Source organism: Macadamia integrifolia, chromosome 6 (assembly GCF_013358625.1).
Source record: "Macadamia integrifolia cultivar HAES 741 chromosome 6, SCU_Mint_v3, whole genome shotgun sequence".
NCBI lineage: Eukaryota > Viridiplantae > Streptophyta > Magnoliopsida > Proteales > Proteaceae > Macadamia > Macadamia integrifolia.
This window is the reverse complement of record NC_056562.1, coordinates 31,744,484-31,760,753: the sequence shown is the minus strand read 5'-3', so window position 1 is coordinate 31,760,753 and position 16,270 is coordinate 31,744,484. Positions and strand designations below refer to the sequence as shown.

Below are 16,270 nucleotides of genomic sequence, written 5' to 3'. Positions count from 1 at the left end.
TGTAGAAGGAATGAGGCAAGACAAAAGCCCTATAAAAGCCCCTTATTATTATTCCCCTTAGTTTACTTTCTAGTTTATGTTTAGTTTTCTTCTCTCTTTCCCTCTCTCACTCTTTAGTTTTAGTTATTTTCTATTTTTGCTTTAATCACTTTTGTAATAGTTTTTTATGTCAATTAATGCAAGTACTCTTTTATTCTTATTCAGCTTTTTATGTTTATGATTTATGCAATTGAGTTGTAGTTTTTAAAGTAATAGTTCTAGGTGACAAGATCACAAGCCGTGGAGCATCTTTTTTTTCAAGTTCAGTTTTTTTTTGTTTCAAGATTTGTTTTCTCTATTACTAAAAATTTCAGATTTGGTTTATTCCAGATCTGGTTTTTAGTACTGGTAGTATCTCAAATCACCCAAACTTTCAAGTTCAAGGGTTGAAGTTCAAGTAAGTAAGCTCCTTCAATAGTCTTCTCTCCCCCCTCTCATTCTCTCTTCTGACTACTATTTCTTTCTTAATTTAGGATTTTAATTTCAGTCTTTACATTATTGCTATTCCTTTCCCCCAAGGTTCATGGCTAGTGTATGTGTTGGTTTTGCCCCTCCTAGCCATAGAACCATCAATTTATTACTTTTATTTTAATTGTCTCCCTTTCCCTAAAGCTAAGTAGAGTAACCCTTATAAGAGTGACTCTCTGGTTAAGCAGGGAAGCTCATATTATGATACATCCCTCGGACTAAGTAGAGAAACCTGCTTGTGAGTCTCTCTCTAGCTTTTTCCTCTTTCTTTTACTTTATTTTTATTTCAGCATTTTTTTCCTTTATTTATTTATTTTAAAATTACGTGTGTTGTTTATTTATTTAATTTTAATTGCGTGGCTTGCGTCTTTAAATTCTTAGATGACGAATGGTTAGGATGTTATTTTAGATACATATGTTTAGAACGGTAATTAGAATTAGATCACAACCATTAATCGGTTCACTTTCGTATCATTAAAAGAAATAAAAACATAAAGTGGTTGCTCTCCCTGTGTTTAATCCGTAGCTACACTGATCCGTACGTTTGCGGTTACATTTTAAATTCAAACACGAGTGTATATACACAAAAAAATGATTTATTAAATTAATTAGAGAATGAGGTGAAGGCGTGTTGCTTAATTCAATCCATTGGGTTTATTATGTTCAAAGAATAGAAAGAGAAGCTGGTGTCTAGTGGCTTTCCGTTTTTATTATTTAGTTCCAACCACCTATAAGAAGAAGAAGAAGAAGAGGAGGGGAAGAAGAAATTAGGATTCGGTTGGAGCGAACCAAAGTAATGGCTTTGTGGCTACGAAAGTCGAAAGCTACAAAGTAACCGGCACACGCTTTCGTATATTATATAGCCTTCTCCCCCAACCTCTACTATTTCACTCCTTCCCACCATCAATTTAACTTCAGCTGTACCAATTAAATGCAAGATTAGGGAACCCAAAAGAGCGCTCCCATGTCTTACTAATCACCAACCGACACCGAATACAATTTTTATTTTTATTTTTTGAGTTTGTTCCGTTTGATGAAAGTCCTGAGTGAGAGAGAGAGAGAGAGAGAGAGATAGAGAGAGTGGTGGGCTCTTTACACTTACATGGAAGCGTCCTTCTGCAAGGACAAGGGCAGTAGCAGTAGCACTCATTACTGCACTTGCCTTGACTGAGCAACCCTTGAAAGAAGATACCCTCCCTAGCTTTGCAGCCCTGACGACTGAGCCTCAACAACCCCAAAGAGGAAAAGCATCCCTGACCTGAGGATGCTTTTCTATCTAGCACCACGTTACCTTTTCTGGGACACATAAAAAGAATCAAGGAAAAATAACTCTCTCCTCTCTCCTCTCTCCTCCTTATTTTTTCCGGTAATAAATTATCTATTATTGACTTGGTGTGTAAAATATGCCAACATGTGCTGATAGCATCTAGAACCTTTAACAATTATTTTTTACTTAACAATTTTTTTTTTTTGTTTTCGTTCATCAAATTATCCAGTTAATTATTTTTTATTTGATTAAATTATCCAAAATAAAGATGTGTAAAATATTTTAAATAGCCTAGTAGATCCTCTAAGAGTGTCAAAAGTTTTACCGCTTGAAACTTGAGACCGGTTCATATGATTATTAAGTTTATTGAGCTCAAGCATTGATCAATTAATAATTGGGCAATTCCGGTGCAAGGTAATGGCATGATGATTGTCTAACTTGGATTAACTTTATAACATGATTATGACATAATTTATCAATTACCCTGTTTAAATTCATCCAATTACCTTAAACCCTATTATGAATAAAAAACCAACCATCGAATAGTAATATGTTCATGACTTGACCTATGAAGCACCACTATCTAAACGGATGAAAACAATACCGGGCCTTAAAATGATTGGGACCAACTAAGCCTTGCCGAAGTTGACCAAGGGTGATTGATTGATACTATTAGATCCTCACATATTTATTTCAGTAATACATATGATTTTTTTTCAATAATTTTATTAAATAAAATATTTATTAAATAATATGAAAATGTAAAAAAGTCTTATGTATAATCCTGTACATAGACAGTCATATCTTCAATCGTTGGATAGAAAAAAAAAAAATAAGGATAATTACATTTCTACCCTTATCACGATCCAACTGTTGAAAAGTGTACATTTATGCCCACAAATAAAATTGGGTCAACTAGATAGATCTTAAATAGAGAACCATTTTTAGATAATCTGAAAATCAATGAAGTAAAATTATGATAAGAGAGGGGGAAAAGTGGGTCCTTCTAGAAATCAAACAAACACGAAAATAGAAAAAAAATGGTTTCTTGAATCCAACGCAAGTACGCTATATTTGACCTTGAAAAGAAGAGAAAACAAAACAAAACTTTCTCCAAATTTATTTCTTTTTTTCTTCTACTCTTCTTCCTTGATGGGCTTTGCTGCAGAGCAAATCAATCCAATCCCCAAAAATCTTGTTGCGTAAATAGTAATGGAGGTTCTGGATTGTCTACTTAGTGGGACTGCTTACCTCGTCTGGTAGACCCAAGGATGGTATACCAAACGCATACCAGAACACATGGGACTGCTATTACCATTCCCTTCTGGTAGACCCAAGAATAATGGTATACCAAACGCATACTAGAAGGTCCAGAACACATTGGAAACGTGCAGACGTTGTGGGCCCAATGAAGTGATGAAGCCATGAGGCCCATGACCCCCTTCTTTCTCTCAAGTCTCAACAGAGTTCTCATTTGATTTGGTCTTTTTTTGTTTACGGAATTGAGAGTTATTGACATGGGCCAGATGGTCAATGGGTCCAGACCAGGGGTGTCAAAATTGGGGCAGAAATAGGTAAGCCGACGTGAACCAAACAAAATGGAACCCAAAACCGAGTCAAAATCGGGTTGAAACCAAACCAATATATCCTAGAACTCTTAAAAAACCAAAATTTCTCATAATTATGTATAATATGTATATTAATCAACCCAAACCAAGCCAAAAAGAAACCAACCCAATAACATACCGATACAATAAACTGAAACTAAACCTGAATTGAAACCCAAATCAAACTTTTCTTATTGGTTTGATTTTAGATTCACCATTCCCATACGCAAATAGACCCAACCTGAACTGACGGATTGACACCCTGGTCCAGACCATACCACCCTATCAATTGAGCTCTGATTCCATTAGTGGGCCCTCAAAACTTTTTTTTTTCTCTCTCTACTCTGTGTGGGCCCCATAAGTATTGTATAATTTAGCTAAGCAGTCATTAAATAAGCTCTAACGAACGGGGGTTAAGGATTAACCATTACTTAATAAGGTGCCCTTTCTCCTCTTAAGACAAAAATGGAGAAACGTAAAAAGTAGACTAATAAAAGCGGAACGCCAACTAAAACCAGTGTGACAGCTCAACTCAACCCCCCTTCCCCAGCAACCAGCCACACAGCCAGCCAGGCTTCCCTTAAGCCTTACCACATCAAGTAATAAATAAACAAAATTAATGCGAAGAAAGAAAGATCAAACAAATAAAGAAAGAAAGCAGCCACACAGGGATAGAAGTACTCAGAACCCACCACTTCTTCTGATTCTCAGCTTTATTAACCTCCATCAATGGAACCCCACATAGCTTCTTAGGTTAAAGAGAAACAAGTAACAGAGAGAGAGAGAGAAGCAATCAAAACTCCAAAGAGTCCAGAGGGGGGAAGGCAGAGCTCAAAGACAGCCCTTGTGAGTTGTGACTGCGATTTCCTTGCTTCCTTTGTCTCATCTCTGTTCTTTACTGTTCCTCTCTAAGCCCTTCTTCTCTCGAACAGAACAAAACAAAACAATCAAAAGTATTGAGTACCCATTAAAGCCATCTCTGAACACTATCAGTGGTCCATAGTCTATGAGTCCCATACATGTTGAGTTCTGAAGGTAAGCATAGAGGCTGGCCCAGAAAGTTGTCTCGGATCCCTATGTACGGTCGTTCTTGTGGACGCCAATAACGAGAAAATTGTTTGCTTTTTTCTCCACTCATAAACACAACCAGGCTTCAAGTATAAAGAGCCTTGTGGTCCTCACTCCTCAAACCTACCTTTTTGTATTCCGTAATAATTCTTCTCTCCATAGAGTCCATTTCTCTCCTCTTCCTCTTTTCTGTTCTATTTGTTCTCCTCCGACCTCCGCTGTTGCATTTCCAACTCTCAATCAAGCCTTTCACAATCTCTCTTACCTTAGAATAGAGAACCAATGCAAGAACCAGGTGGGTTGGGAATGTTGGGCGGTGGCGGTGGTGGAAGCGGTTTTGGTGGATTAAACGAAGATGTGCCCATGTCAGTTTCGCTAGCAGTTTCAGCCGAGCAACAGCGGCAACTCAAGGCGGAGATCGCAACCCACCCTCTTTATGAGCAGCTTCTTGCAGCCCATGTTGGGTGTCTCCGTGTAGCTACTCCAATCGATCACTTACCACTTATCGATGCGCAGCTCGAGCAGTCTCACCATATCCATCGCTCTTACGCTTCTCAGCATCACCACCACCAACATGTCTCTCCCCATGGAAGACAGGAACTCGACAACTTCTTGGTATACCTCTTTCTTCTCTACAATCCCATTTCATGTTTTTCATTCTTTCTTACATTAGTTTCTAAAAAGCTTTCGAGTTCATCATCATCTTCCTTAATGATCTTGTTTATACTACACAGGCACAGTATATCTTATTGTTGTGTTCATTCAAAGAACAGCTTCAACAACATGTCAGAGTCCATGCCGTGGAGGCTGTTATGGCTTGCCGTGAAATCGAACAATCCTTCCAAGCTCTCACAGGTACTCTTATTCTGATAAAATTTCATTTCTTTATTACAATAGTATTATTTTGATTTAGAGATGTTGAAAAAGAAAAAGAAGAAGATGATGATGATAAGGACAAATATGTTGTGGGTTTTTGTTTCAAATAATCCATTCAATCTGTGCTGTTTAATTAATAAACTTTTAATGTTTGATGCTTTTGGCGGGTGGAAAACTACATTGTACTTTTCTTGTGAGAGTTGAGAAGAGAGGTGGGTGGAGTGGGACCACCAGCATATAGGTTATACATTAATAGTTAGGAGACGTTAGTACTTAAAGTTTGTTGGGTTGTGGAAGAGAAGAAAGGGTGCCAACAACCGTATTGTTTTATTCTAAAATTATTAGCATTTCTATATTTTGGTTTTGTATAAATAGTCAAGAAACTTCTTCTTTAGTTTCATGTGTTTGGTGTCTTTGGCTCTTAGCGTGAGTAGTTATATGACTTATATCAGAGTTCTTTTAGAAGGCTGTGTCAGAGTTTGAGAAGAAACTAGCAATGCTACTTAAAAAATCTTATCCAGTAAGAAAAAACAGAAGGCAAAATACTAGGGTTTTGGCTATCACGTTTTCCCCTCTCTCTATCTCTCTCTAGCGTAGGTGATTATATAACATCCAATTTTATAATGCAATGACTGCATTAGACATTGAGATGACCTACTCGTATGTGTACGCTTTACGTATGATTAGGTGATGACATGTATCTCACTTGCCGTCATTAATAACGTATGGATGATATTTATAAAAGCAAAAAAGACACATGTCATCACATAATCATATGTGAAGCATACTTGTACTAGTAGGTGATCTAAACTCATTTTCCTTTTTTTTCCCCTCCATCGGGGCAATATCAAATCGATTGTCATTATTTTCTAGTTTGAGAGGAATTTGCTCCTCTAGTCGAAAGCTCTCATAAAGTGCTCTAGTCCTGACTCCCTTACAAGTCAAATATTAGCAAAAGTGAATGGGAATGCCCCCCCCCCCCCGGCGAAAGAAGAGGAAGTAATTTATGAATATATCAAAGGACCAAGTTAGTGAGAATCTTTTTAGCCATGGGATATAATCCTTCAATCAGAGAGGCAAATGGTTAGTTGGAAATCTGGATTCAATACAAATTTGTATCCATCTATATGGATATCAAATACGAATTTAAATAGCATTTGATATCATGATGATAATTGGATATTGATTTAGATTTTGATGTATTTGCTTGGATAATTTTCACTCCTATTATAACTTGATAGGAGAGGGCTCTCTTGAGCAATTAGGGTACACTTTCACCAATTTTGCTACTTGGAGTTCCTCTAGTCAAATCAATAATCAATAGAAGTCCCAATAGAAGTCCCAATAGAAGTTGATTGGCCTGGCTCCTCTTTCCAAGATCTACTACTTCCTCTTAGTTGTAGATGCCCATGCTTTGATTCGAAACTTGCTGCTTTTGAGCCATAATTTGTAGGCTAGCTCGTGTAATTAACGAAAAATTCTTTTGCCAGAAGCAAAGAATCAAGTCCTTCCACCCCTAATTGATTAAGGCAAGCGCTAGAACAACCTAATAAAGGGCACATTAGCACATTAGTTTTTCTTGATTTACAATTAGTTTGCGTTTAATAGGAGAGGGTTCTCTAAGCAAATAGGATACACTTACACTCTCGTGTTGTTTTTTTAAGTCGTTGTTTCTCTCTCCTTAAAATAATTAATATCATAATGAATGTGAGGAGGCACACTGGGCTTGGGCTTAGAGAGCCTTTCCCTAACTTAATATTATCTATAGCTATTAATAAATTTAGGCTTTATGAGTAATATACATTATTATTATTATTTTTTTTTTGTAAGCACATTGTAATTTTTTTTTATATTCTCATCAAGTAGAAATAATTAGGTGTGCACAATTTGTATTACATTTTTGTTTATGTTTATAGATTTAAATGTATAATAAGATATTATCGGATTCAAGTTATTTTTTGACTTCTTGGCGGGTAATAAGTTTGAATACTCAATTGACATCTCCTTCGGACCAAATATGGATAATAGTGTATCCGCTTTGAATTCTTTTGTTGACAACCCCACCTTAAATTGAAATCTAGAAGAATGTTTGAGACCTTTGTTAGTAGGGAACTGAAGTTAATGATGAGATTCATTATTCTATAAGTCTAGTCATATTCTCTTCATCCTGGGTGATCAAAAAGTTTCATGTACCTACATCAAATAAATGAAATCAACCATGATTTTAAAAAAAAAAGGGTATTGGATCAGGCGTATTGGCCTATCCATATTGGTATCGGGCACCTGCTTAATCCTGTATCGATGTGACGATTCTAACTGAAGGTGAATATGTCCAGAAAATTATTTTTTTAATCAAAGCTGAGGGCAAAACTATCCAATTCAAGTTGATACGACCAATCTCAAAACCATGAAACTGACCATTAAGGCTACTCTTCCATTAGCTGGCATTTGTTTATGAAAATGATTTCCCTTCACCCATGGCGAAGGAGGTATTCCTTTCAGTGAGCATTAAAGGGGATGGAGATCATAATGAGGGGAAGGCATGATCGAACTTTCTTCCTGTGGAGGGGAGGGGTGTGGGGGAGTAAGTATGATCGTCAAATTGTGGTGCATCCTTCACCCACAGAGGATGAAAACTTTGATCCCCTTTGTTTACTGCCATTTTGTTTCACCGTTCTCATCAAAGGGTACCCACCCTAGTGAATATACATTCCAATTTTCTTCTTTTTTTCCATTTCTTTCAATGGTTTAAAGTCTAGTTTCACATATGCTTGCATGATCCCATTCTTTAGATAGGTTCATAAATTGGGATTTGGTTCACTATAGGAATGAATTAGTAAAACTCCCTAGAATTAAGGAATTAAGTAACTGCGCTATATGCAAGTGTATTCCCTTGAATTAGGATTCTAAGTAGGAAACTTTTGAAGATGCTACACTAGCCTAACCAAAGAATAGAAAAGGAAAAAAAGAAGATGCTACACCAGCTGCCGACACCAATGTTAGTAGTTGATTTTAAGTGCAAAACTTATTCACTTCTATATAACAAGGCAATATAAGCTCCACTTGAGTTCCATTTTTAGATTCTAACATTGAAACTGGAGTCTACTTGATCTTACTATAGTTTCATAATGTCTGTCTTTCAGAAATAGTAAGATGAAAATTAAGTTGATGTCTCAAAATGGTTATATATACCAAGATTTATCATGTACAGCTGAAACCTCATGGACTACAGTGGATCCGTCATAATTGCAGCTTCAACAAGTTTACTTAACCTCCTGGAGGTTACTGGGATATGACCATAGAGTTTTTGAAAAAATTTAAAGAAATCATTTCTTCATTTAACAATCCTCTTATCAGGTTGAAATATGAAAAATGAACCATAAAATTGGATAAACATTGAAAGAAATCACTGTGGAATCATATATGATCAAATCTTCCTGATTGACAACCTCTTAATAAATTCTTCTCAATTATAACTAGTTTTTCTTGCTGGTAGATCTTGATTGTAGATGATCTTCATTAGTATTGCACCTGTTCTGCCTTCTATATTTTATATTCAATTGTCAGGCCACTCCTGTTTGATTATTTGAAACTTTAAATGTATGTTTTCCACATTCTTTCAGAACATGAGGATGAAACTATAACTTAGTTTCTACCAAAATATATATATATATATAATTTAGTCATAATTCTCTTTCTCTCTCTCAATGAGTGATTCAATTTTTTACATGGGGAAACTTAGTTTATTCTATAAGTTTAATTAATAATTAAGTTAGCAATTCTTATTCTTTTATTATACATTAATTTTTCAAATGTACATATTATATTTTACAAGAACTAATAACAAGTTTTATTAGTGAACTAAGTTAGCAATTCTTATTCTCTCTATTGCATACTTTGTATATAATATTTTTTTTCAAATTTCTAATTTGAAAATTAAAATTGTGCATTGGGATATTGTCATATTGAACCTGGGTTTTAGGTAGTGACAGATAGAATGACGTCATATTATGAACCAATTATGATGAACATGAGAGAGAGGCTTCTATCAAAGAAGAAAGAGAAAAAATATGAGAGAGAGAGAGAGAGCACGAAATAAAAACATGAGTTTTCTTTTTCCCTCTCCATTCACACAGTCACACTCCCACATAACCAAACTGATCGAGAGAAAGAAAACAAGAACACATGCGACAAGAAGAGGGGAGAAAATCTTCGCTTACACTCCCCTCAGTTCCACAGAAACAAGAAAGAAAAAGATGTCGAACTATGCCCTACAACTTCTCTCTCTTCGCCTTTATATAGGAAAGTGAGAAGGAGAGACGTAAGAGACTAAGGTGGTTTACTTGTTAAAATGTGTAGGTCCCGTCCTCACTTTAGGATCAACAAATGTGTAGGTCCCCTCCTTAACTTTAGGAGGAACACATGTGTAGGTCCCATCCTTAACTCCTATTTAGAAGAACCCAACTGTTTTGGATCAAAATGAATGATGGAAATATTTAATCTTTCACACAAAGAAACTTTAGATACTTATTTAATCTTAAAATCTAATAATAAGTAATGATATTAAGGTTTAGCAAATTTGTTAAGTCAGCCTTTTAGTTTGTTCACATGTAATTAAGAAGGTTTGATAGCCTGTTAAAAATCTAGACCATGGGCTTCTTGAGCACCCGTCAAGGCACAAATTTGTAAATAGGTTTTTAGCATGTTATTATTATTATTACTTTTTTTCTTTTTAATGTTGTGAAAGGTTTTTAACTTGTTACATGAATTATTAAAATGAAGCAAAAAACTTTCCCATGACGTTAGAATGCAATTTCTTTTCTACATGGATGATGTTTTTTTAAGACATCTATTGGTATAATGTGTAGATTCTTTATCACATTGATATCGTGAGAAACCCTCTCCTTAAAATGAATTATTGATAGTGTAAGCCTTCGTCTGTTCTTTCTCTTTTGCTTATAATTTTCATTATTGCCATTTGATAGTTCATTTGGCCATTTTGTCTATTGAATATTATTGGATATTTAAGAGAACCTCTAGAAAAACCATGCCATATTTAAGTATTTAATGTTCCATATCTGTATACCGAAAAAAAATATTTCTTTATCTGGCACGTATTAGGCTAGAAACTAATATAGCAGAACTTACATAATTAGGGCTCAAACTCTATGGATGGTCATGACTTTTTCCTTTCGGCGCCAAAATCCTAAAGTGGGAGATTTTATTATGGATATAAATAGATAATTGAAAAAATTGAATTTAATTTGGATCCATATGCAATTAGAGGGCATCCGGAACATATTCTATCTGAGTTAAATATTCAATTAATAATAAAGAATTAAATAACTAATGATCTCTGAGGATTCTTGAAGATTCGACAAGTTCTTGAACTTGAGGTAAAGAGCTAAGACAATTGAGAGATAGGGAGAGAGAGAGATTAAAATAGAATCGTATCCACTATGGGAAGGAAGGCCTGGGTTACACGAGCGAGACAAGGATTTGAACGCATGGCCAAAAATCTAAATTCGATTAGCATTTGTATCCAATTAGGTGAACCATTTGGAGATATTTGAATATGGTCACATCGACCTGTATCCCATCCGTATTCGACCATTTACATCTCTAGATTTTATTTAGACAGATTGGGCAAAAGTGTAGAGTATATGGAGGAGATCTTCTTGGTGAGAGGTCTTCCAAACACCCAAGTGAGGGTAGCTCATCTTCAAAATAGCATGAATGCAAACAAAGGCAATTGCCTTGTAATTATTTGAAAAGTCCATTCTGTTTAGAATTGTTTGAAGAACAAGGACTGTTCAAAAACAAGGAGAAAGCTCCATGCATGGTGACCATACAGATTGCCTGTCCAAGAGATTGTCCATATTCATAGCAACTGAAATCTGACTGGCATGAATGTTTGCAAGATTGAATCAGCAAACATTTTCAATGTATAGAAACCCAGACTATAGTTACTAAGGAGGAAGGGTTACACTTGTGAAGAAAATGACTGAAAATGGAGTTCCGAACAAACAATGATGTGGATCGGTGAAATGAATGATTCACCAATTGATTTGGAACCCGAGAATCGATCCTCAGATCTGAAAATTCACTAATTTTAAGGTTTCTTGGCATGAATCTTTCATATCACCGGATCCAAAAAATATGGGGGTGTCTCTTCTATGCAACAGTTATGCCTCTGAGCTAGTTTTAGCAGTAAAGTATGCCTAAGCTCAAATTGTAAAACAAAATTTTCTTGTACTTCCTGCATAAGCTGCTGTAGGCATCAAACATTTAGCATAAACACAACATGAGACATGGTGTGCAGCCAGAGCAATTAAAGACAGGGTTGATGGAAGAAATTCCTTTACTTTTCTTGTTGGGGGATGCAGGGTGGATAGTTGATTATCCATATGACCTCTTGATTGCATCAAATAGATTAATTGAGGGATACAATCATGAAAACTAAAAGAAACAAGGAATACTTCTTCAAATTTCGTCTTTTTTTATTTCCTTTTCTAACAAGAAGCAGGGCATTCATCCTCCTTACCTCACAGAAGCATATGCTTTGGCTTTTCAGGAGCAACTCTTGGTGAAGGAACAGGAGCAACAATGTCAGATGATGAAGATGAAATGCACATGGATGGTTTAGAACAAACAGGTTCTGATGAGATTGACATGACAGGATTTGGTCCATTGCTTCCAACAGAATCTGAACGATCTCTAATGGAGAGGGTTAGGCAGGAATTAAAGATTGAACTCAAACAGGTAATGATCTGCATTTTCTGCTGGACAATTTTTATGACTCTTCTATTCTGTCTGAAGATGTTTAAGTTGTAACTACGACAAGGAAGCGTGTGTAAATCGTAAACATCTGTAGTTCAATTGACAATTATACTTTTTCCTCTGTTCCAGGGTTTTAGGTCAAGAATTGAAGATGTAAGAGAGGAGATATTAAGAAAAAGAAGGGCAGGAAAACTACCTGGTGATACAACTTCGGTATTGAAAACTTGGTGGCAAGAACACTCAAAGTGGCCCTACCCTACGGTAAGCATCCATATATGGTTTTTTATACTCTTATGATAGTACAATTTTGGCTGAGTTCTAACAAAACATCCTCTCTTGAACATATAGAAAAAACCAGGAATGCTAAAAGATTCAAATTGTTTATCTTTCCATTATTATTCAAAATATGCAGTTGTGAATAAAGTTGCTAACTCCAAACCTTATTTTCATCCATTTAGAGATTTTTTTTTTTCCCTCAAATGAAAAATTGGAAGTTATTCAGATGCCTTATTGGGGATTGGGGGGGTGGGGGCAAGGACGAGGTGCGGAGTATCCTGTTTATCGTGTATAACTACTGAAATAGAGTTTTCTTCAGAGACATCTATGCACATTTTCTTCAAACCCTTCAATTGAATCTTATTCAAGAATTAGACCATCTAATCAGACCCTAGAATTTGTTTCAGAATTTCAATGAGCCTTACAAAATAAACCTAGGGTCATCTACATCAACTGATATCAAAGCAACAAACAGCAAACCCATAATTACGGGATTGCCAAGAAGTAAACAATTTAATGTTAATCAAACTAAGGAAGCTTGGCAAAGTTCATATCAACAAGGGATTCTTTTGAATACCCAATTCTCATGCTTGATATGGTATCATCCTTGTGAGAGTACAAGATGCTAACTTGATGAAATTTAAACTAAGCATTCATATTGCAGTTCCTAACTCAAGAGGTTTGTTTGTTTGAGGGGGGAGGATTTTGGAGTAATATGGTCAACATGCATCAAAGAAAAGAGCACTAAGAAGTCCTAAAAGATTGCCATAACTGAAGACAGAAATGTCCTTGACAAGCAGCATGAAAATGTGCAAACTTTAAGCAAGCTCATGCATTACCAATACACTCAAACCACTAAATCTACAAATTAAGCATTATGTGACACTTGGTTACTTTAGTAGCATTACTCATAGGACTCTGCTTCAAGGGGAAAGCAAATGACACAAAAGCATAAATACGATCAAAGTGTAAGGTCCATGCTGTTGAGCTTAAGCTTTGGATCTCTATTTCCTTGAAATAAGGAACCAAGACTATGGAAGGTTAGATTACTAAAGAACACAATCATGGAGGTTTCCCTGTTTGTGTGAGAGAGAGAGATTTCGTGTCCTTATGGGGAAATTGTAGTATAATTTAAAGAATATATTTGTCTAGTGAAAAAAGTATACTAACAACTAGAAGTAGTTCATCTCTTATATACTTATCAAATATGTGGGCAAAACTTGAGGGTACAAAATCGGGATGAACCAGAAACTGTCTGCTTTAGTTTGAAATCTGAACACTTAATGATCAATGAGAAGTCAAGTCCTACAGCAACCAATAAAAAATAAATTCAACAGAACTCTGATACTCAGTATAATACCAATGAAGAAAATTGAGAAACTAGATTCATCTGTCAAGTTAACATTTTCACTTCCAAAAAATGATTCTCATTTTCCTTAAACTGAAATCAATCATTCCTCATTGATCATCAAATCTCCTCTTCCATAGTTTTACTGCATATTGGCTATCTTTGGTTGCTTTTCATTGGTGCCTTTGATATAACACTTTAGCTTTCTCTTTCTTTATAATCAAATTTCTGGATTTACCTTCTGTGAATAAGCATGTGGCTGTATGAAATTTACAGGAGGATGACAAGGCAAAACTTGTGGAGGAGACAGGCCTGCAACTAAAACAAATTAACAACTGGTTCATCAACCAAAGAAAGCGCAACTGGCACACTAACTCTCAATCAATGACCTCTTTAAAGTCCAAGCGCAAAAGGTAGACTACAGTTCCAGTTGATGAAGAAACATGAAACATAATTTACGGGAAAATCGATGTTATGTAAATTCGTGGGTAACTAATTCTAGCCATACACATCCATCAGTTGGGGAAGAAGGTTGGCATAGTTAGAGAAGTTTGAAAAATTAAGTAATGCATTATCAACAATTAATTAATGGTGTTAAATGTATGTAGTAGTAGCACTTCTCTGTTTACTATCACATTGTTCAACAAAGATTCAAATCATTGTGCATCAGATATTGTGGGTGTGTGTGTTTCAGCTGTGCTTGTTGCATAATCAGCTCACCTGTTACAACAAGTTTTACCTAGATCAGTCTTGTTTAATTGCTATAACAGAAACTTTTGGACTTTAATCTGTCTAAGATAAATTTTAAGGTGATGACTTCCATCAAGTCCCATTCATGAATCAGAATAACATTGCTGCATGGACTCTTATAAATTGCTGATAACTTGTAGGTGAATACATATCAAAGCTTAGCAATGAGATTGGTTTAGGTCCAGCATGGATGCACCCAATAAATTCTGCTATGTGATAGCTCAGATGGGGTTGAAATTTCGTGGTGGATTCGTGGCCCTCCATGAGGATGCATAGTAAGGTTTTAAAGAGCAGAATCTGGATCTTTATTGGCTGCTGGTTGATTTCAATCCAGATCGGATCAGCTGGAATCGGTTAGGAGTTGGCCCGAATCAGATGAAATCTATCCCAACCCCAGATTTTGAATCAGCAGAAATCAGGGTTGGCCGAGTTTACCGATCTGATCATTGAATCCCTCGTGCATAGTGACCACTTATGGTAAGGTGCATGGACAAACATGGGACTATGGGAGTGTATGGCGTTAGAGTACATCGCACAATTCAAATATAAGGGATCCACATGTCACAGAGAACAAATAAGTGAATCACGATTTGAAATTGGGTGAATTGGCCGATTCAAATTGGAATCAGATGAACTCGGTCTCGATATAAATTGAAAAATTCATGTCTGGTTTCATTTTTGGCCATTGATTTCTTCTTTTGGTCAGTATAATAGCAACCAAAAAAAAAAAAAAATCTGGGATTCCGATGAATGGGTTCTGAATTCTGATCCAGTCTGATTCCGGTTTCTTAAATCTATATGAACCCATGTTCCTCAAGAATTACCAGATTATGGCCTCTCCCCTTTCAATCTACCATCGGATTGTAGGAGAGCAGATCAAGTTCATGTACGAGGACAATTTCTTATGTCCTTGATCTGTGGATTTGAAATCCACTTTCTCTTCCTCTATTGATAAATTTCAAATCCAAGAATCAAAAAAGGACAAGATGGTTCTCGTGCATGAACTTGATCCATTATCGAATTGTAAGGGTCAATTAATATTTATGATAAGAGAGAATCAGCATTTTTGCTGTTTGGACAGCCCATCTCGATTCTCGACTCCCCTGAGTTGATAAGACAATCTAGATATACTCTACAATGAGAAAGGACAATCTAGATATACTCTACAGAGAATCCCTGTATTTACAAGCCTGCTTGCATTGGACCATCTAACACTATTTCTCAGTCCGCTCCAAGTCTCCAACCCACTTTCCACTTGGCAGAGGATGCTTAGACATTGGACCAGTAGGGTCTTTTGAGTGCGGTATTTGCACACAAGGCTTTAGAGATTCATCAAATGCAGGTCTGACTCAAGCAATCTGATGGTCCATGGCCACACAGACCACACAAAATGTGGATAAGCAATGAGGAGGAAGAGAAATTAAACCCAGTATCTCCTCAAGATGGGAACTCTTTGTTTTCTTCTTCACTTCATTCTCTTAGTTTCTCTTGGACTGTAGTTCTTGATTAATGGATAGTAATAGACCTTGCAATGGACTCTGAGACTTTAATGATGGGACTTTGGTCACTGCAGCGGAGTCCACCAGTTGGGTCTCATCAGGTGATGCTTTCCTTTGCTTTCTATCTACTTGCATATTAGCACTTGCCTTTCTTCTATGGTCCCAGAAAGAGGCAAGTTTGTGCCACCAGCATAGCGGGAGAGAGAGAGAGAGAGAGAAAAGAATGTGAAAAATTGAAAAGTGAAAAAACAGAAGAAGCATATTTCCCTTTTAGAAAAAAAGTGGTTTTTTT

The 16,270-nt window shown here is 36.1% G+C and overlaps 1 protein-coding gene across 1 annotated transcript; it reads left to right on the top strand.

Moving 5' to 3' along the window:
- Positions 1–4,035: 4,035 nt before the first annotated feature.
- Positions 4,036–14,398, top strand: LOC122082407 (homeobox protein knotted-1-like 7). Its single transcript, XM_042649945.1, has 5 exons — positions 4,036–5,064; positions 5,184–5,304; positions 11,900–12,087; positions 12,235–12,366; positions 14,006–14,398. The coding sequence occupies exons 1-5, from the start codon at positions 4,732–4,734 to the stop codon at positions 14,144–14,146; spliced, it is 915 nt and encodes a 304-aa protein (XP_042505879.1). The 5' UTR covers positions 4,036–4,731; the 3' UTR covers positions 14,147–14,398.
- The last annotated feature ends 1,872 nt before the right edge of the window (positions 14,399–16,270 follow it).